At 38.7% G+C, this 22,500-nt stretch overlaps 2 protein-coding genes across 6 annotated transcripts in view; one reads left to right on the plus strand and one right to left on the minus strand.

The window, feature by feature from the left end:
* Nucleotides 1-22,500, minus strand: part of npy2rl (neuropeptide Y receptor Y2, like) — a 36,723-nt gene that overhangs the window by 8,867 nt on the left and 5,356 nt on the right. Inside the window, exons 2-4 of the mRNA XM_079671968.1 lie at nucleotides 2,027-2,394; nucleotides 1,552-1,684; nucleotides 531-696 (exon numbers count right to left, since the gene is read on the minus strand). Coding sequence (XP_079528094.1) covers nucleotides 531-696; nucleotides 1,552-1,684; nucleotides 2,027-2,233 — 506 coding nt within the window. The 5' untranslated portion in view covers nucleotides 2,234-2,394. The remainder of the gene's footprint in view (nucleotides 1-530; nucleotides 697-1,551; nucleotides 1,685-2,026; nucleotides 2,395-22,500) is intronic.
* Nucleotides 12,446-22,054, plus strand: LOC307034387 (uncharacterized protein). 5 transcript variants are annotated; one of them, XM_079673224.1, is made up of 12 exons: nucleotides 12,446-12,697; nucleotides 13,059-13,126; nucleotides 14,474-14,522; nucleotides 14,825-14,927; nucleotides 15,238-15,384; nucleotides 16,963-17,150; nucleotides 17,243-17,382; nucleotides 17,488-17,581; nucleotides 17,816-18,148; nucleotides 18,332-18,500; nucleotides 18,930-19,054; nucleotides 19,204-22,054. In XM_079673224.1, the coding sequence occupies exons 4-12, from the start codon at nucleotides 14,843-14,845 to the stop codon at nucleotides 19,525-19,527; spliced, it is 1,605 nt and encodes a 534-aa protein (XP_079529350.1). In that variant the 5' UTR covers nucleotides 12,446-12,697; nucleotides 13,059-13,126; nucleotides 14,474-14,522; nucleotides 14,825-14,842; the 3' UTR covers nucleotides 19,528-22,054. The 5 variants fall into 5 exon arrangements, with proteins under 5 accessions (XP_079529350.1, XP_079529349.1, XP_079529348.1 ...); XM_079673223.1 differs by having other exon boundaries at nucleotides 13,062-13,126; XM_079673222.1 differs by having other exon boundaries at nucleotides 12,446-13,126.

Here is a 22,500-nt window from a genome sequence, read left to right on the forward strand (position 1 = left end):
AACTTTTGATAAACATGTCTTATACCGTAGATACCCTTTTCTGTCGTTTTTGCACACTTAAAGGTCCCCTATCACCCTCTTCTTCATCAATATATCACAGGTCTCAGATACAGTATAGAGCCTGTCTCTGATTGGCTGAAACACCAAAAAGATCATTGCAGCATTACCCATAATCCCCTCTGTTTCAGCCCTGTTTCCAAAGTGCTGATTCTCTGTCTGTTAGTTTAGATGAAAATAAGGAGCCCCTCCCCACGCCCCTCTGAGAGACATTTGGTTACAAGAAGATTCCGGTGATAAGGGGGGGGGGGGGGGGGGGCTACCTTGGTTGCTGATTGGCTAATGGTTACACAAGACAAAAAAACATTATGACATCATAAAGTGACCAATATTTTGACCAAAATGTTTGTATGTGATTATATATGTTGCATTGTTGGAGGAGCTCAGGTCAGAATAATTTCATTGCCATTTCTACACTGTAGCTTATGAGCATATGACAATGAAACCTTTGAATCTTTGAATTTCCCGCCCACCTGTGTCGGTCCAGTGCGATGACGTTGAGCGTGACGGTGGACACGTGCACGGCGAGGCACTGAGCGTACGGCAGCAGGAAGCAGAGCGCCCCCCCGAACTTCCATTCGCCCTGCAGCGTGTAGACCAGCGTGAAGGGGAGACACAGCGTGTTCACCAGCAGGTCCGCTGACAGAGATTAAAAAACACGGGAGATACACACAGTTAATGTTTCATTCCCCACAGTGCGTAGACCAGCGTGAATGGAGAAAAACATGTGAAAAAACTGTTTTGATGTTTAATTCCCTGCAGCGTGTAAACGAGCGTGAAGGGGAGACGCAGCGTGTTGACAGAGATTAAAGAAACACACAGAAAACAGGTGAAAAAAGAAAGACAGGTGAGAAACACGGAAGATTCATTCCGCGCAGTGCGTAGACCAGCGTGAAGGGAAGACATGTAGATAACATGGAAAAGCAGAGTTAATGTTTCATTTCCTGAACGAGAGTGAAAGGAATCATTCGGTATAATATTTATACAAAAACGTTTTTTTGAAAGTCACAAAAATGAAGTCAAAGATCTTTATTTCTTTGTCCAGGGCGAAAACTCTGAGGAATTAAAATCCTAGTGATTTATCTGTAATCCACACATCTTACATGTTGACACAATGCAGACATCACAGAGGAGACACTGATTACTGCTGACAGATGTTAGACACACACGCACACACACACACACACACACACACACACACACACACACACACACACACACACACACAGATTTGTCAGTCTAGACTCATCAGAGCCTGGAAATCCTCTCTGACATCCAAAGGACGTAGGAGAAAGGAGAGGAAGGTGTTTGTGTGTGTGTGTGTGTGTGTGTGTGTGTGTGTGTGTGTGTGTGTGTGTGTGTGTGTGTGTGTGTGTGTGTGTGTGTGTGTGTGTGTGTGTGTGTGTGTGTGTGTGTGTGTGTGTGTGTGTGTGTGTGTGTGTGTGTGTGTGTGTGGGGGGGGGGGAGGGTGGGTGTGTGTGTGTGTGTACGTACCAACAGCGAGGTTAGCGATGAAGAAGTTGGTGACGGTGCGCAGCGTCTTGAAGCGATAGATGACGTAGATCACCAGAGAATTACCCAGAACCCCCAGCACTATGATGGTGCTGTAAGCCAGGATCAAGACCACCTGAAGGAGAGGAGATTCATGTAGAAAATATATTAAAGTATATACAAATAATATAAACAAAGCCAAAATGTAACTAAATGATTTTTAAATAACCAAAAATTCAAGTATAAGAACAATTTAAATATGTATACAAACATAGAGAAGTAAAATAAATATGTGCACAATATAACACAATTCCTTTAAAAAACCCTTTTAGTTTTTAGATTTAGTCACCACTGGAGCGTTGATACGACTTTATGTTGTAAATAATTACGTGTTTGTTTGTTGAATCAAGCGTCATTGAGCACTAAGAAAAGCGCCATACAAATTCAATGTATTATTATTATTATTATTATTATGTACCTGTACACTTGGCATTTTGATGGGGTCTTCTGGGAAAGGCAACCCCATGGAGGTGTCGCCGCCAACGGGGTTTCCGCCGACGATGGGGTCATTTTCCGGTTCGATGCCGGGGTCTTCGCCGGGGTTTTTGCCGGGGAATTCAAAGATACTGGGGTCACATGGGAAGGGCCAATGCGTCGCCAAAAACGTTTCGTTTGTGTCGTCCATGTCCGATCATTCGTGTTCAAGCGGTGACGCCATCGTACTCTCTCACACACACACACACACACACACACACACACACACACACACACACACTCACACACACAATCTCACACACACACACACACACACACACACTCACACACACACCCACACACACACCAGGCCTGTCGGTACACAGAAGAACAGAAGTGAAAGTTAAAGTCATTTCCCTGAGAACTGCCGTCATTGCATTTTTTGGCCACTAGGGTGCAGACAACACTATACTCGACATATTATCGCTTTAAAGTGTTTAATATTTAAAATAATATTTTAAAGATTTCTTTATTCTCTTTTAAAGATGCAGTCATTACATGACTTTGCATATTTTAGGTATAATAAAAAATATACACATAATGTGTTTATTTAGTGTTTTATTCTTAAAGATAGCTGTTAAAACATCCAGATTGAAGTCGCTGCGCCGAGACTTTAAACTGCTGTGCACAGGTGGGAAGATTTCACACCAGCTGTTTACACACACTCTCACACACACACACACACACACACACACACACACATACACACACACACACACACACACATTCTCTCTCACACACACACACACACAGCTGTGACCTCTCCGTTTCACAGCTCTGTAGTCGCCAGTCTAACAGCCTTAGGGGGAAACAAACTCACACACACACACACAAACACACACACACACACACACACACACACACACACACAGTTAGAGGACATACAGGCACCCACAAACAAACTGCAGGTCACACACACATGTGGGAACAAACACACAAACACACACACACTTCAGTGAGCTGAGTGTTGCCTCGGGCGTTCAGCTCTAATTCGCCACGGACAGGATCAGTGAGACTTGTTGCAAAGTCACCTCTTACTAAACTGAAGAATGTAAATGCATCAAGGTATGTCTGAAGGTCCTGAAGTGACCTACAAAGATAATCAAAAGAGCTTTTATTGAGCGTTAGAAAAGTGCAATCTTTTACATTACGCGACCTATTTACTCAAGAATAACAAATTAGAAGTTAAAAAAGATTTAAAAAATATAGATTTCAGTATTCTGAGGCACTGAGCCCCATTTCCTTTCCTCAGGGGGCAAAACAATTCTGACATTATACAATTTAAAATAAAAGCAATTATCATGGCTTGATATTGAGTAAGAACATGTTTGTATGAACCCCACAGCTTCCGGTCTTACAAGACCCGAACGGACAAAAAGACGTGCTGCAGGCACGAAACATACTACCAGTAGAAATACATTGCTTTTAAAATCGTTCTGTGTGACACGAAAAAAAGGGGATAATCGTATTGGTGAACACGAATCAAGAGATTAAATGCTGTGACTATTACATGAAATGCCGTGAGACTGGTTGAGTATGTATGATGTTCTGGTGTATATCAGTATGTAGTCTCTCTACTTTAAAGAGTCCTCTCCTGCTGATGTTCTGGTGTATATCAGTATGTAGTGTCTCTACTTTAAAGAGTCCTCTCCTGCTGATGTTCAGGTGTATGTCAGTATGTTGTGTCTCTACTTTAAAGAGTCCTCTCCTGCTGATGTTCAGGTGTATATCAGTATGTAGTGTCTCTACTTTAAAGAGTCCTCTCCTGCTGATGTTCAGGTGTATATCAGTATGTAGTGTCTCTACTTTAAAGAGTCCTCTCCTGCTGATGTTCTGGTGTATATCAGTATGTAGTGTCTCTCCTTTAAAGAGTCCTCTCCTGCTGATGTTCAGGTGTATATCAGTATGTAGTTTCTCTACTTTAAAGAGTCCTCTCCTGCTGATGTTCTGGTGTATATCAGTATGTAGTGTCTCTACTTTAAAGAGTCCTCTCCTGCTGATGTTCAGGTGTATATCAGTATGTAGTGTCTCTACTTTAAAGAGTCCTCTCCTGCTGATGTTCAGGTGTATATCAGTATGTAGTATTTCTACTTTAAAGAGTCCTCTCCTGCTGATGTTCAGGTGTATATCAGTATGTAGTGTCTCTACTTTAAAGAGTCCTCTCCTGCTGATGTTCAGGTGTATATCAGTATGTAGTGTCTCTACTTTAAAGAGTCCTCTCCTGCTGATGTTCAGGTGTATATCAGTATGTAGTGTCTCTACTTTAAAGAGTCCTCTCCTGCTGATGTTCAGGTGTATATCAGTATGTAGTGTCTCTACTTTAAAGAGTCCTCTCCTGCTGATGTTCAGGTGTATATCAGTATGTAGTGTCTCTACTTTAAAGACTCCTCTCCTGCTGGTGTTCAGGTGTATATCAGTATGTAGTGTCTCTACTTTAAAGAGTCCTCTCCTGCTGATGTTCTGGTGTATATCAGTATGTAGTGTCTCTACTTTAAAGAGTCCTCTCCTGCTGATGTTCAGGTGTATATCAGTATGTAGTGTCTCTACTTTAAAGAGTCCTCTCCTTCTGATGTTCAGGTGTATATCAGTATGTAGTGTCTCTACTTTAAAGAGTCCTCTCCTGCTGATGTTCAGGTGTATATCAGTATGTAGTGTCTCTACTTTAAAGAGTCCTCTCCTGCTGATGTTCAGGTGTATATCAGTATGTAGTGCCTCTACTTTAAAGAGTCCTCTCCTGCTGATGTTCAGGTATATATCAGTATGTAGTGTCTCTACTTTAAAGAGTCCTCTCCTGCTGATGTTCAGGTGTATATCAGTATGTAGTGTCTCTATTTTAAAGAGTCCTCTCCTGCTGATGTTCAGGTGTATATCAGTATGTAGTGTCTCTACTTTAAAGAGTCCTCTCCTGCTGATGTTCAGGTGTATATCAGTATGTAGTGTCTCTACTTTAAAGAGTCCTCTCCTGCTGATGTTCAGGTGTAAATCAGTATGTAGTGTCTCTACTTTAAAGAGTCCTCTCCTGCTGATGTTCAGGTGTATATCAGTATGTAGTGTCTCTACTTTAAAGAGTCCTCTCCTGCTGATGTTCAGGTGTATATCAGTATGTAGTGTCTCTACTTTAAAGAGTCCTCTCCTGCTGATGTTCAGGTGTATATCAGTATGTAGTGTCTCTACTTTAAAGAGTCCTCTCCTGCTGATATTCAGGTGTATATCAGTATGTAGTGTCTCTACTTTAAAGAGTCCTCTCCTGCTGATGTTCAGGTGTATATCAGTATGTAGTGTCTCTACTTTAAAGAGTCCTCTCCTGCTGATGTTCAGGTGTATATCAGTATGTAGTGTCTCTACTTTAAAGAGTCCTCTCCTGCTGATGTTCAGGTGTATATCAGTATGTAGTGTCTCTACTTTAAAGAGTCCTCTCCTGTTGATGTTCAGGTGTATATCAGTATGTAGTGTCTCTACTTTAAAGAATCCTCTCCTGCTGATGTTCAGGTGTATATCAGTATGTAGTGTCTCTACTTTAAAGACTCCTCTCCTGCTGATGTTCAGGTGTATATCAGTATGTAGTGTCTCTACTTTAAAGAGTCCTCTCCTGCTCTCCCAAACCACAGAAAGAGGAATATGGTCTCTTTAAGGAAGACTTAGGTTTCATTTCTTCTTCTTCAACATTCAGCAGACGGCACTTCTTTTGTTTTTGTGTTTGAACCAAACGGACGCAGTTATTAAGGAACATGAAGGACTGAGTAAAACTCTCAATTTAATCTTGTTTCCTCTGAGACGTCTTCATGAAGCCGGGTTATTTTAAGGTTGTTATTCTTTCTCTCAGAGTTTCCTTCTGAGGCCGTTCTGCAGAAACCCGGCTCTTTAATGTTTTCCAGAACAAAGAAAGCATGAAGGTGATAAAAGTTGAGAAACCTTTTTCAACTCCGGATCATCCTGCAGTTCTAAAGCTCCGTTTCCTTTCCTCGCACAGAAGAATTTTAAAATGCTGGGTTTACACTTTAAATATCAGCTCATTTTTGTCCACATTGCTGCAGAAAACGGACATGAATTCACCTTTAAATCTGCGTTTTAAAATAGATAGATGAATGGACGGACGGACGGACAGAAAGAGAGAGAGCTCATTGTGTTGCCTTTAATATGGGCTCTCCATTTCTTACATTTGAAATGACATTTACAGTTTGGTATTGATTTATGTCCACTGACTAACTAACTGGCTTAATTACGTTCTAATTCATTCATTTAGCGATTGATTAATGAACTGTCTTCGAGGCTCAAGCTGCGTCCACACATGCTGCATTTTAATCGTGAAAAAAATGGAGCTGACACCACGATGAAATGCTCACATAAATCATCATTAATTTAGCTAATGAGCATAAATGACCCTAATTGACTTTAAGCTGGTGTGCGCTCTACGTGGATGTTTAATTTGAATGGAGCAAACGGCAAAATCTCTACTGAATTCATAATGAGATGTTTCTGTATTTGCAGAGGGTTTGTTAACAACCGTTGTTCAAACAAGCTAGAAAGATCTTCCCTTTTTTTATTTGGCTTAATAAATTGGTGTCATTTGAGCAAGGTGTGACAGATTACTTTACAGTTTTAACTAGGGGTGCACCGAATGGGAAATTCTTGGCCGAAACCGATACCGAAAATAGGAAACAGTTGGCCGAAAACCGAATGCCGAAAGGCCGAAAATGATTAATAGAAATATATATATATATAATGTATAAATTTTTTACCAATGTTGTTCAGCTACCTGATTATGGAAAAAGACATGATTATGGCAAAACTTAACTTAAATAATAATCACTATTATGGGTCCATAAAACATTTATTCAGCACTTCTGAATGCATACAGTACATTAATTCCAAGTCAAGTGCATTTTCTTTTCTCTGTAGGATAACTACAACAAAGTGCATTCAGAACAAAGCCAAGGTTCTTTAAAATAAACATCTAGGCCAGTAGGCCTACAACAACATAGTGTAAATAAAGACTGTAACAGCCAGGCCTTCAACAACAACAAATGCACCTATAAGTTTGGTAACCTAACGTGTTGTTGTGATGACGTAATCAAAACGCGGCGACAAACACGGCGCGCGACCATGCTCACGGCTGGCTCACAGCCAACATGTCTGCTGCTTTGAGATATTTCAAACTATCAGAGAGAGAGGCGCGGATTGCGATTTGTAAAACGTGTTCAGCTGACATTTCTCGAGGGGGTGTAACTGCAAAGACTTTCACCACTTCGGGATTACTCCACCTCGGCCGACAGCCGAAAGGGCCTTTTTAACCATTTTCGGCCGATAATTTTCGGTGGCCGAATATTCGGTGCATCCCTAGTTTTAACATTTTCTTTTGAAATGCCCAAATCTTCCTACAAATTCAAAATGATTCCAACAAATACCAACATTTTCCCACAATTGTCCACACTTTTAAAGAAATTGCTCAAATCTTCAGACAAATGTCCCAAACTTTAAAAAGAAATCCCATATATTTTCCGACAAACGTCCCATCTTTGGTTCAACAAACCCACTTTCCTAAAAAGTCAAAACCTTTCCAAACAATTCAAAGTTTTCCAAGTCCCAATTGTCTAAAAATGTTCTGATTAGCTTTATTAAAATGTCTCCAAATGTAAAATGTCCACATTTTCCAAAAGCCTGTTCTATTTTCAAAATGTCCCTATTTTCCAAAAATGTCCCACGGTCCCAGTTTCTGAAAATAGCCAAATTTCCAAAATATGTCACATTTTCAAAAAAGATCCCAATATATTTTTTGGGGAAATTTTCAAAAGTTTCTCCAACTGCCAACAATGTCCCCAATATCAAAAAACAAAAAGAAGATTCTATGTTGTCTTGGAGATATCCTCCGATGGAGAGAGGACAGCAGTTCTCAACAGCTCAGTGCTGAAGGAACATTGTGTTTAAATCTGCAGGAGAAAATAATCACATCCTGACCTTGAGGAGGAAACCGAGTAAATCTTTCTCAAAGAGGATGGAAACATTACGGTTTACACGGCATCGACTCCGGGGAACAAGGAGGATATTGCGTGAGCTGCATGAGAAATAAAGTGCAGGAAGCAAGAAGTGTTGTAAAATTAATCAGAGAGGAGTGCAGGGGAACCTGAAGGCAGCACGGAAAGTATCTCTCTGAACTACATTTCTACTGGAACAAAGGAAACGGAGAGCGATGTGAGAACACTGATTTAAGCCCGTTGATTTTAACACAAATAATAACCTAATTTACTTTGATTCACTCAAGGGGAAAAATCAGAGTGTATTCAATCGATAACATATCAACATCTCAGGGGGAGATTCTCCATTAAGTCCACCAACACATTGACTTCTTATTCATTTCTGTCAGTCACAATGAGGTTTTTGGCTCAACGAAGCATAACAACACAACCAGTTAATACGAAAAACAAGAATATAATCTGCAGATTGTCAAAAGAAATCTGTAACGCTCATAATATATACGTCTCTGCGGAGCTTTTTAGCCTCCTTTACGTCTCAGTTTTGGTTTCGCCCGATGCTTACAGTTGTATTAATCTGATAAATCCACTGTATACCACATTCTCATTAGAAAACTGTAAGTTACTGTAAAGTACCCGAAACACCAAAGATGCACCAAATAACTAGGCCAAACATTTGCACTTGAACGCATCGCAAAGACTAAAATGTATGACGAACTATTTTGGTACAACTCATTCAGAAAGGAAAACGGGAAAACCTAGATTTAAGATGTTATGACACAAATTTTAAAACATGTCCAAACCACTCTAAGCTCTTTTGATTGGTCGATCCAGCTGAGCTTTTACTAGAAGACGGAGTTAAAACACTGCTGATTTCTAGAAAGGATGAACTTTTCTTAGTTTAGCGCTGAGTTTAGTGTTCGAAAGATAAGACGAGGATGAAGATGAAGACTGAAAAGAGACGGCCATTTTGACTTTAAGACGTTTGTTCGTTGTTCTGAGTTTACTTTTGAAGTTTTAACATATTATATTTAAATGCCGAAATGTTAGGACAAATGTCCCAACTTTTATAATTAAAAAAAGTCCACATTTTTCCCAAAAATATCAAAATGTTCCCAAAGGTCCCACTTTTGAAAAATGTCACAACATTTTCAAAATGTTCCCATTCTTCTATTGTGTCCCAAATGTTAAAAGAAGTGCCCATATATGTAAAACGTCCCTCCTTTGCATAAACGTTTTCCCCAAAAGTCCCAATTTAAAAGTTAAGCAGCCAATCAGAGGGGTTCATTTTGCTTCCTGTTTCGGCGGGGGGAGATGGGGGAAAATTCAACAGACGCTTATAAACTGGGAAAAAAAGGTTTACTAGAGAACTGTGGAGTCAAATTGGAGTCACACTTCAAATATTTACGGTCAGATTTACTTTCGGAGCATTCTTAACAACAGATAATGAAACCCATGAGACACAATAAGTAGGAAGTGGAGCAGTAAGTACATTAAACTTTTAATGCGCTGATTAACAATTTATCCTGAACAAGATATCACAGGAATTCAGCAGGAAGAATATATATAAATTAAACCCTTTGGAAATGCAAGACTAATTACTGTTTTCTACTCATTTCTGATTCGCTAATAGAAGCCTTTTTTGCTGCATCACAACCCGAAGGAGCGGCGCTGGATTAATAGATTTTAACATTTAAAATCATCGTCTCAGTATCGGTGATTTCAAAATGCCAACGTCGTCTAAATGTCATGATGCAGCTGGAGTTCAGCGGGAGAAAATCTCAACAGCTGCGGGGAAATTAAAGTCATTATCCGTGACATTTTCCTGACAATGAATAAATAAGGTTTTTTTCTGGTTGGTAACCCTCAGGTGGCTGATAGCTGTTTAACGCAGAGAAAGGCTTTAAAGCACTGTGAAATAAGGACTTAATGGATCTGGAGCTTTAGTAAAAACGCTCTTGATGCCAAAGATCATGACACATTACTCTCGAAAACACAGAGATATCTATAAAAAGGAATAGTTTACAGGTAATAGAATATTTATTTAGATGGGAGACAACAATATGTAACATTTCTAATAAGATTTAAAGAAATGTGATATGTACTAGCCCCTTCAGTAAATTCATCTTAAATCAAATTGTTTGCAGATGATACTTTACTTATAACTCAACATCTCTTATCATTACATTTGACTAAAACAAACAAAAAAAATTCGGTAATTGGAAAAAAAAGGAATAAAGATATCACAATATCTTTCGATTTCCCTCAAACGCACCGTTAACAATTGAACAATAGTTCAATGTCTTCACTTTCAAACGTATCACTATTTTAGTATAGAGTATGGCCCAATTCCACAAATAACCAAACGTTCCAAATATGAGCCAATCTCCTAAATTATATTCCTCCGTAGTGAAATATCCCTACTTTACATAAATAACAATTATGAAAAATAATTGTTAAATAATGTTCCCTCTTCCCGAAAAAGTCAGAAAATATACGAATTTTCCCAAATCTTGCCCCGTTTACAAATAATTGCTCATGTGATGAAGTCTATCAGTTGCCATGTCAACAAATGGCTCTTGGCTCTATTTCTCAAAAAAGCACAAATATCGACCTCATTGCGCCGCTCGTAAATAAGTCGGAGGTTCACCAAAATAATCAAGATTCAGGGTAAATGATCTTAAAGTTGTTGAGGTGTTTCAGAAGACATGTTGAATAGGAGGTGCTTCCAATGTGGAACTTTTCACTAGAGTGCGGAAATTAGGGCAATGCATATTTAACCCGAAGAATCCACTCTGCACATCACGGGAAAGAGCAATGAGAATAATAAATAGGCAGGAAATAAGCTGTTTATCAAGCCATGGATAATAAATCTGAAAATCTTAATTATGTAGAAACCAGATTGTTGGAAGTGGATGCATATTTCATCCATGGCCATTAATTATGTATTTACTGTGATAGGTGGAAGAAGATTCTGCTGTCAGGCATGACGGCCTTGATGAAGGAAGAGCTCTTTGTTCAGAAACCACAGCGACAGAAAAGAGACGAATCACGATGGAAACTCAACAATACAGAAACAAACTGCAGATCATTAAATAATCACTTTTGGAGAGGCATTTTCACTTTAACAGTGTTTTGGATTTTCACTAATGTGTGAATTACTTTCTGGAGGGAGAGAGTCAAACTACAGATTGAGGACTGACCCCACTTTCCAAACAGTTCCCAATTTTCACAAATCAACCCCAGTTTCTGAACATGTCCAAAAATGTCAAGAACTTCCCAATTGTCCCAAAACATCCCAACTTAATTAGAATATCCCAACCCAACTAAATGTCCCCACCAATCGAAAACATCACACATTTTCCCAAAATATCACAATTTCTCAAGAATATCCGGTTTCCAAAAAAGTCTAAATTCTCTAATAATATCCCCCAGTTGCTAAAAACATCCCAGTTTTTAAAAATTACTCAACTCAACCAAATTGTCCCAACTTTTTAAAAATGTCTAAACATTAAAAAAACTTCCCAATTGTCCAAAAACATCCCAACTTAACAAGAATATCACAATCCAACTAAAATGTTGCCACTTCCCCAAAATATCCCTACTTTTCCCAAAATATCAAAATGTTCCAAGAATATCCAGTTTCCCAAAATTTCCCAATTTCAAAAAGATTTCCCTACTTCACAGAAATTCCCAAACATTACACAAACATCCCTACTTGAAAAGTGTCCCTACTTTTCCAAAACGTGCCAATTTTCCACGAAATATCCCCAGTTCCTAAAAACATCCCCATTACCAAAAATGTCCTAACTTTCTAAAAATGTCCAAACATTACAACAACTTCCAAATTGTCAAAAAACATCCCAACTTAACAAACAATATGCCTAACCAATAAAAATGTCCATACTTTTCCCAAAAAGTCAACATTTTCCAAAAATATCCCCAGTTCCTAAAAACTTCCCAGTTTTTAAAAAATTACCCAACTTAACCAACATTTCCCAAAAATTTCCAAACACTACAAGAACTTCCCAAAAGCCCAAAACATCCTTGCTTGAAAGGTTTTTAAAATGTCCTAATTTGCTTAAAAACGTCCCAATTTCCCCCAAAATATCCCCACTTTCCAATAATGTCCCAATGTTCCCAAAATATCCCAATTTCCTTAGAACGTCCCCATTAACAAAAATGTCCCAGTTTTCCAAAAAATTACTACTTTACCAAAATGTCCGAACTTTCTAAAAACGTAACACTTCCCAGAATCCCCACTTTCCCCAAAAATGACAACACTTTGCATTGAACGTGTGAATCTGTGAGTACTAATGTGTGAATCACTTCCTGATTGGAGCCAGGTGATACAAACTCAACAGGCTTTGGGAGGATTGTCGTCGGACGGACGATTACACACAGCAAAATCGGTAGTGTTAATTTGAGTTAAAATATCTGGTGTTAACTATTCAGAGTTAACAAGTGTTGATTTGAGAGTTATTTTAACACTCAAAGTGCTGAAAAGGCTCTGTATGTGGTGTTATTTCAAGGTGTCAATACCCAACACTCATTTGGAGTTAAATTCTACATCCGGTTTTTGCGCGCTCTTGGGCATGAAGAAGTAAGATCGTGTGGACTCCAGATCGATGAGGACGGTTGACAAGGTAAGAGAACCACCATACATATCAGTTTAAGGCTTCTATTATTTATATCCTTATTCAATAGTTTAGCCTAAACCATTTTTTAATAAGTGGGGTACGTTATTAATCTAAAGAATACTAAATGTGGCCAATGCAGGATTGCATACCAAACTGTGTTGAAGGCGGTGATTCATTAGCCTTAATAAAGCTCACCATCTTCCACAAGGTAATATTGTACTACAGTGAAAATAAATGTGTATTATATAAGTGCTTAACACTGCATTTAATGTTTTAAAAGAAATGCTAGCCAGTGTTTTATGCCCATCGAATGAAAAGGGGAGGGGGTGTCTCTTTACATTTACGTTATTTCTCTTTACGTTACAAGTAGCAGCAGACACTGACCAGACCTACAGCAGCATCTTCGTTCATCCTTCCTACAGGGCATTCTTAGAGGTAAGTAAGGCATTTAACATTTGACATTATTATAATACATGATGTTGTTAATTAATAATCAATTACAATGTTATAATAAACTAATTATGAACGTTTATAATCTCCCGCCAGTTCGATGCTAACATGCTAAGCTAACGGATTAGCTAGTTATAGTAATACTCACTCATTATAGAAGTAAGTTCAATTATTATAATGCATGAAATTATTATAATACATGATGTTTTTAATTAATAATCAATCACAATGTTATAATAAACTAATTATGAACGTTTATAATCTCCCGCCAGTTCGATGCTAACATGCTAAGCTAACGGATTAGCTAGTTATAGTAATACTCACTCATTATAGTAGTAAGTTCAATTATTATAATGCATGAAATTATTATAATACATGATGTTGTTAATTAATAATCAATCACAATGTTATAATAAACTAATTATGAACGTTTATAATCTCCCGCCAGTTCGATGCTAACATGCTAAGCTAACGGATTAGCTAGTTATAGTAATACTCACTCATTATAGAAGTAAGTTCGATTATTATAATGCATGAAATTATTATAATACATGATGTTGTTAATTAATAATCAATCACAATGTTATAATAAACTAATTATGAACGTTTATAATCTCCCGCCAGTTCGATGCTAACATGCTAAGCTAATTCATTAACACAGCTGCTCAGTCATGAAGATTTGGTTCTAAAGGTATAAAGATGAGAGTATCAATAACTATATTTATAAAAGTATACATGTAAAGATGAGAGCATAAATAACATTAAAGGATAATTCTACTATTTAACACCTTGAGTCCCATTTGTAGCTTGTTTATCAAGAATAAGAGTGGTGGACACCATATTCTGAACAATTGCTCCTTTCTTTTCTTTTTGACTGTTTTTGCATGACCACCTGGCTGCTACAGACAGGGTTCCATTGGGCACTCTCCAGTGGATCCTTAAAACAACACTAAACGTTCATTAAAAAAAAATTGCAACTCGCCGAGTGGTTAGTGGTGTTCGTGGGTGTTCCGAAAACAAGTTGTGTTGCGTTGTGATTTATTTGGCATTTTGTAAAGTAAATAGTGCCCATTGCTTTCTGTTAGAAGACTAATCACTTTCACTTTCACAATCATTTACTTTATTTACAAAATGCCAAATAAATCAAGATATAAAGTTGTCAGGTGGTCCAGCAAAAACAGTCAAAAAGAAAAGAAAGGAGCAATTGTTCAGAATATGGTGTCCACCACTCTTATTCTTGATAAACAAGCTACAAATGGGACTCAAGGTGGTAAATAGTGGAATTATCCTTTAACTCATTTTTGTTCTTGCACCCCCACCCCTTTGTTGCAGGCACTCCAAATGTCGGGTCTAATGTGTTGGTTCTCTTTCTAGGGCCTCAGTAAGTCTTGTGTGACGTGCCACTCACTCACTCACTCACTCACTCACTCACACTCACACACACACACACACACACACACACACTCACTCACTCAGATAGTGAGATTAATGTTTGTCACAGACTTTTGTGGATTCTTTCTTTTTGGGGGGGGGGGGGGGGGATTGTTCAATGTGGTTGCCAAAACATCATTTTATTTCAAGGACCACTGTGTTAAAGGATATTTCCACTATTTAACACCTTGAGTCCCATTTGTAGCTTCAAAATTGTTGTATATTGACATTGCATTTCTAAATGTATTCCAGGTGCAATTTTAGGACAACATGTTGCTGAAAGTGAAATACCGGAATGTGAAGAAGTACATCAGTTGGCACTCAGCCGTGACCTATGTGGACTTCATCAGTAAAGGCAAGAACTTTATGATTGATGCCAAAAGACATGGGCCATGATTCTATTGCTGTCAGTAGGCATTTTCTCTGTGTATCCCCCTTGCATGTCATTCCAAAGACATTGTTGCATATCTGTATGGTTTTATGAAAGAAAGTAACTGAACTTAAAAATGATCCTACATTGCCATCCTTGTATGCAATGGTACTGGTACCTGAATGAGACACCTTTGCCATTGACTGCAAAGTATAACAGTAATATTGTATACAAGGATGGCAATACACTATATTGGGTCAGATTTCAGTTAGTCATTGCTTCTCTTTTTTTACAGTCAAAGAAAAGTTTGGGCTTCCTGATGCCTCTGAGCTTGAGGTGTTCGATGATACGGACACAGCAGTTGACGAAGACATTATTGCAGAATTATTGGAGTCCAATCCGGGTCTTTGCTTGACAGTTCGTGAAAAAACTTCAGATGAAGGTATGAGTCTTGTGCTGTCAATGAAGAGTACTTAACATACGTATGTACATCATGCTTTTGCTCTTCGGTACAGCTGGCAATGGACTGACAGTGTGAAATTAAGCTAAATACAGTGCACAGCAAAAATGAGTACACCCCTGTTGAAAAGTAACGTTTTGAACAATATTTTAATAAACACACGTTATTCCCGAAACATGCATAGACTACGTTTAATACAACATCTATTAAGCTTACAACAGAAAAGTAAGGTCAATAATATAACTTAAATGACATTTGTCCATTTTTGTGAAATTATGCTGGTGCAAAAGTGAGCACACCCCTATGTTAAACTCCCACTCCCATTGACCTTTTACATTTTGAGTCTGCACCAGGCTAAAAGAGATGCGTGTGTGAGATTTGACTGAAATCCTATGGAGTGTATCATGATCTGCTTCAGTAGTCACAGTACATGTTGACAAGCATGTTTCTTTTGGTGAAATTCAGCTTCCTACTGTTGATGGCATCCATACAGCCCCAAACCATGTCACTCCCACTACTATGCTTGACTTTAACCATGGGGCACTTTTTTTGTACAAATCACTTTTTACCACCACACATGCTTGACACCATCTAAAGCAAATTTGTTTATCTTGGTGTCATCAGATCACAGGACATGGTTCCAGCAATCCATATCCTTATTTTGTTTATCTCTGATGAGACGATGATAAACAAATTTGCTTTAGGTGGTGTCAAGCATGTGTGGTGGTAAAAAGTGATTTGTACAAAAAAGTGCCCCATGCTTGAAGTCAAGCATTATAGTAGGAGTGACATGGTTTGGGGCTGTATGGATGCCATCAACAGTAGGGAGGCTGAATTTCACCAAAAGAAACATGCTTGTCAACATGTACTGTTACTACTGAAGCAGATCATGATACACTCCATAGGATTTCAGTCAAATCTCACACGCATCTCTTTTAGCCTGGTGCAGACCAAAATGTAAAAGTTCAATGTAAGGCAAGGATGAAACGCACAACGATGAGCTCCCTTTTAATGCCTTTTCATTTCATAATGTTTCGGGCCAACACAGCCCGTTCTCAGACACTCTATGGGAGTTTAACATAGGGGTGTAGTCACTTTTGCACCAGCATAATTTCACAAAAATGGACAAATATGTCATTTAAGTTATATTATTGACCTTACTATTCTGTTGTAAGCTTAACAGATGTTGTATTAAACTTACTCTATGCACGTTTTGGGAATAACTTGTGTGTTTATTAAAATATTGTTCAAAATGTTACTTTTCAACAGGGGTGTACTCATTTTTGCTGTGCACTGTATACAGTACTTCGTTGCATGGTAATCGATGCACACTATTGAGAATTGTTATAGATATGGTATGTAGGATTGTGGCCCGAGTCAGCATTGCATCTATGCTGCCCATTCCCAAATTAGAACTTTTCAGGAACATTAAAAACACTAATAATTACTTGTCTTGTACAAAATTGCATACTCTGCCTTTAAGAAATTGGAATGTTACCACAACAGCCCATGTCAAAATGGATACTATGACAATCATTATTCAAAGGGTGTGTTGTACAGTTTTCTTTCCTTTAGACCACTCAACACCTTCTACTTCAGATACTGCATGTTCACTCACGGACACCTTGTCCCTTTCGTCGAGTGACAGCGACCTAAGAGAAAAGGGCATTTCTACAGGCCGTAGTAGATTGAACATGGAAGGTAGCCCATCTGCGGTGAAGGCTCCCCTGTCAGACACCGCAAAAGAGGTAACATTTTAAGAGAACTGTCATGTGGTGCTTGACAATTTACATGCTCTGATGTTTAATGATGATAATTACTTTTGTGTATTTTGTGTAAGCAGATGGTCAAAAATGCCTTGCTTCGGAAATCTGGAGGAGAGGACATTCTTGAAGAGTACAAATCAGAAAACTCACTGAAGCACCGCACCAGGAGGCAGCTTGTCAACATACTGGCAAGTGACATGACTGAGAGACATGGGTAAGACCTAGCAATTGAACTTTGAGATTAGATTGGGTTTAGATTTGTGCAACAATGTTGTCCTGCCTGTCAGTACTAAGTACATTTCTTGTCTTGTCACTGTAGCCGGATTCCCACCCGTAAACAGAGGGAGAATTATGCGCTGGGAATCATTACACTTTTTCCTGCACTTAAGGATCCTTTCTCACCAAAAGGATATGTAAGTTTTGCATTGATTGTGAGGAGTCAGTAGGAAAGTTTTCATTGGAAGATGGCTAATCCAAATGATAAGATGGTTATTATTGCATTATATTTTATTCATAGCAACTGAAGAAAGCCACTTTATTGAAACTGGAGTATGCTATGAACCTGACTTTATTTAGGTGATTTTACTTATGTTTCCTTTTGCTGTGCCCGATGTAAGACTATTTTGATGTTCTTTCATTTTTTGCAGGAGCATTTTTTTGATGCAGAGAAAGGCACTGGATATTTGGCGTGGCGCCTGAAGACAATGAGCAGGACTACAGCGAAGAGGCCAGCTAAGGAGCCATCAGTGCCTAAAGACCAAGGGCCAAAACGGAGAAGAGAAGTGACAACACTGCCTGAGCAGCTTGATGGTGACGACTGCAGGGAAGCCATTTCGTTCCTTAGTCACACCCCTGAAGAAGCAAGTGTGCTGGAGAAAATGAAGATGACGTTTCAATATCGGCAGGACTTGGTGCATGACCCAGAAAGTAGCGCGGATGTCTTCAAAACATTCCCACGTTTTCTGGATGTCAAAGGACTGGTGAGTAGAACATATCTTTCTTTATAATATGCAATATTTCATACTTCAGCCTTAGTGTCATTGATTGTGTCCTTTGTGTGTAGTTTTGAAATCTTTGTTCTAGCGATGGTTAAATCAGTTTTAATGCAGCATAAGTGGTACCAAACCCTGATTCAATATTGTTATTCTTTATGTGGTTAACAGGTGAATCAAGACTTCAACCTGCTGTTTGGTGCTGAAACAAGTTCCAAGTTGCTGAACAAGTGGGACACAACATTCAAGCTGAAGATCATCAAAGAGGCCACCCAGCTGACTCAATCAACTGATCTGTGTCGTCTGTTAAAAGCGGCTGAGAGGCAACCAGAGAGTAATGGTATGCTGGCATGCAGTGTTTTTACAGTATAAATAATACCTGTTCAACCCATTGATGCTGCGTAGAGCAACATTGACCCAGGTGCCTGAAGCTGCATGGACGCAGCATTCGGGCTCATGAGATTTGAGGTGGTTTTTTTTAAGTTTGGTATGTTAGAGCTGAATGAACACATTCTGATGCAAGATGAGGGTCTTAGCTTTTAAATGCTTATCATTTCATGTTTATTTCATGTCTTCGGAAGCTGAGGCTGAGGGCACCTTTTCCCAAAAAGGGTTATGTAGCAGGATTTTTGCAGGTGCTTTAGGCATAAATGGGTTAATGTTTTCTGTTCATATGTTAATCACTGTGTTCTCTGTCTCTCTCTCTGTCTGTCTGTCTCTCTCTCTCTTTCTGTCTCTGTCGGTCTGTCTCTCTCTCTCTCTCTCTCAGACTGGGACAGTGACATGGCCACTCTGCTGTTGCTTCTTCATCTTTTGCCTCCCACGGCTGGACGGAAGAAGAGGACCAAGATCAGCCCAACTGATGCAGCTGAGAGAATGGTGCTCTTCCACAAGGTAAATTCCTCGTAAAATGTACACAACGTACTAGTGTTTGCTTGGTTTGTGAGAGATGACCTAGTATGGAACATGATCTAACACCAACTGTCATGTCTGAACCAAGTAAGTCACTAGCGATGGTCTTTTTTTTATCATCTGTTTTGCAGTCATGCAGCAGCATAGATGAACATCTAAAAGAAAGAGAAGGAAAACAGCCATTCATCCTTGCGGTTGGCCGTACCCGTAACAAGATCGACACCTACTACGTCGCCGTTGACAAACGGCTCATTCCATGCCATGCTACCAGCTCACTGAGTGCGTTTGACGAACTTTTTAAATGTCACTACGTCTTCAACCTCTCGTATGATGAGTCCCTGGTCCATCTGTACACGTTTGTACAGACCACTGTATTCAACATTGATGTTACCTCCACGGAGGAGTCACCACGTGTCCGTGAGTTGCGTGCCAAGATCTTGAATGACAATGTTTAAATGTTTTATCTGTCAAGCCTTGCATACCACCAGTAAGGCCTTAATAAGCCACTTGCGGATAGGACACAGTTTTTACCCAAGCACCAAGTTCAAATTGTCTTGTTCTCAGGACGCCTGTCGGCGTCAGTTCAGTACATATGCAGGTTTGAAAAAGCATTTAAATACTATTCATGGTAATGATTTATGTCACAGTGATGATGCAGAAGAGGGTGGCCTCTTTGATGATGATCAGCGTGAACCTGATTGTGTTGCCTCTCAAAATCCTATTGAAGGAAATGATGTCTTGCAAGGTGCCGGGTGTTCTGAAAGCAATGGGTCTGGTCAGGGTAGCAGTGACAATACGAAACACATTTGTGCTGCAATTATTTCTAGACTAACTGGTAGTGGTGTGGCAAATAGTGTAGTATCATCAGTTGTTAGTCATTTAGAAGATTTTGCAGAAGGACTTCATTCTGAGTTTAAGCATAAAGTATTGTCTGCTATATCGGTTGATAATCCTGAAAGAAATACGTTGGAAAAATGTCTTGAAACCTTTGAAAACCCTGTTGAGAACTTTAATACTGAAACTAAAAGAAAGAAGTATTTAAGTGAAAAATGGGGAATTGTGGACCCTGTGAAAAAACTGTTGGGATTCCGCTATGATTCAAGACTCAATAAAGGTACGGGTACTTTTGATCAAGTACCAGTAAAAGACACTTTTGTTTATGTTCCAATTTTGGAAACAATCAAATTTATGTGTCGCAATACTCATATTTGTGGACTGCTTAGCACACCTTCTGTATCAACCGAAAACCGGTATGAAGACTTTTGCGATGGCAGTTACTTTAGATCACATCCATTGTTTTCAGAACACAAGACATCCTTGCAAATTCAGTTATATTACGATGATTTTGAGACAGCGAACGCGCTTGGATCAAAACATGGACTTCATAAAGTTGGAGCACTGTACTTCGTTCTGAGAAATCTGCCCCCAAAGTTAAATTCTGCACTAATGAATATCCATTTAGTTGCATTGTTTCATGCAGAAGATGTTAAAAAATACGGCTTTGATCCCATTTTACAGCCTCTGATTGATGACATAAAAGTGTTGGAGAGTCGTGGAATTAGTTTGCCATATTCATCTGTGAATGTCCACGGCACAATTTGTCAAATCACAGGGGACAATTTAGGAATGCATGGGATTCTGGGTTTTATTGAGTGTTTCAGTGGCCGTTATTTTTGTCGTTTATGTTTGATTGAAAAAAGTGATGCCCAGAATGTGTTCAGTGAGGATGACCCAAAGATAATCTTACGAGGTAAAGAAATCTTTGAAACTCATTGCAACGAGTTACAGTCAGATCCACAAAAGTTGCATGTGTGTGGTTTAAAGAGGAATTCAACTCTAAACAGCTTACAGTTTTTTCACGTTTGCCAGAATTTTTCTCTGGATATAATGCATGACATTCTGGAAGGGGTAGGTCAGTTTGAGATGAAGCTGCTGTTGGGGTACCTGTCTGAGAACTTTTTGTCAAAAGCTGATCTTCTGTCTCGAATCTATGCTTTTGACTACGGGTACTTGGAGCGGAAAAATCGTCCAACAAGGGTCCACTTGGATAGTGCTAACAATACTATAGGATTGAACTCAATTCAGACTCTCTGTCTGATCAGAAATATTCCCTTGATTTTTGGTGACATTGTGCCGGAAGGTGATCAGAATTGGTCTTTGCTGTTGCTTCTACTACAAATCATTAACATAATTTTCTCTCCATCTGTAACAATGGGCATGACGGTGTATTTAAAACATTTAATAATGGAGCACCATGTCTTGTTTAGACAGCTTTATCCAAATAGAAATATGATCCCTAAACACCATTATATGTTACATTATCCGAGTTGTATCAGAAAAATTGGACCCTTAATTCATATGTGGAGTATGAGGTTCGAAGCAAAGCACCGGGTGTTCAAAAACACCCTGAAAAATGTTAAGAACATCACAGTCTCACTTGCCAAAAAACACCAAATGTTGATAGCTTACAATTGGGAGACGTCCCCTTTAAACCACATAGAGTATGGTCCCCTGAAAGCATTTGATCCAGATAATGATCATGAACATTTACCCCAAGTTGTGCCATTAGTGCAAGATGGAGATGCCTTTTCAACTAACTGGGTAAAGATCAGTGGGACGGAGTATAGAGTTGGATTGGTTGTATCTATGGGCACTGACCACGAGATTCCTTTGTTTTACAGGATAAAAATTATACTTAAGGTTAATAATTGTGTCCATTTCATTGCCAATAAGCTTGACGTTGAATTCTTCAGTGAACATTTTCATGCATACAGTGTGTGTGAATCAGAGGAAAAAATTGTAATCAATGCAAACTTTCTGGAAAAGTATAGGCCATTTGACCTGCAGAGTAGTAATGGTACTGACGATGATCGTCTTTACATTGTACCATTGTTTTTGTAACCACTTTTTGTGGTGTCATTTGTAATTGTCATATGTTTGTAGCTGTGTTTGGTGCTTGGTGTAATAAAAATGATAAATGCATTATTTGCTTGTCTTTCTTCCCCCTGTTGTGTGTAAGATGACCCTATTAGCACTTCTAGAACAATTCATGTAGTTGAGTATATTCAATGTATTTAAATGTAAGGTTGCACACAGTCCAGATAAACATTAAGTTTTAGAAAAAGCAGCATTTCTTTATTACAAAATAACACTAATTAGTGTTACATACTAACCCCTACAATGAGTAAAACTAACCCAATTCAACTCTCAAATGTGTTAAAACATAACACTATAGGTGTTTAGATTTTACACTTTCAGTGAAAAGTTGTAACACTAATCGGTGTGGAAAATACACTAGGATAGAGTCAAATGTAACACTGTGAGTGTTAAGAATTAACACTGATATAGTTAAACTAACCCAATTCAACACTCAAATGTGTTAAAATATAACACTATTGGTGTTAAGATGTTACACTTCCAGTGAAAAG

The sequence above is a fragment of the Notothenia rossii genome (assembly GCF_949606895.1).
Source record: "Notothenia rossii genome assembly, chromosome: 3".
Taxonomy (NCBI): Eukaryota; Metazoa; Chordata; class Actinopteri; order Perciformes; family Nototheniidae; genus Notothenia; species Notothenia rossii.

Bases quoted from the DNA above. Each gene is read 5' to 3' on its own strand.
- LOC307034387 (XM_079673222.1), top strand. From the start codon at position 14,843: ATGTTGCTGAAAGTGAAATACCGGAATGTGAAGAAGTACATCAGTTGG. The intron at 17,383-17,487 runs GTAAGACCTAGC...TTGTCACTGTAG, and splicing joins GACATGACTGAGAGACATGG to CCGGATTCCCACCCGTAAAC. The intron at 19,055-19,203 runs GTAAATTCCTCG...TCTGTTTTGCAG, and splicing joins GAATGGTGCTCTTCCACAAG to TCATGCAGCAGCATAGATGA.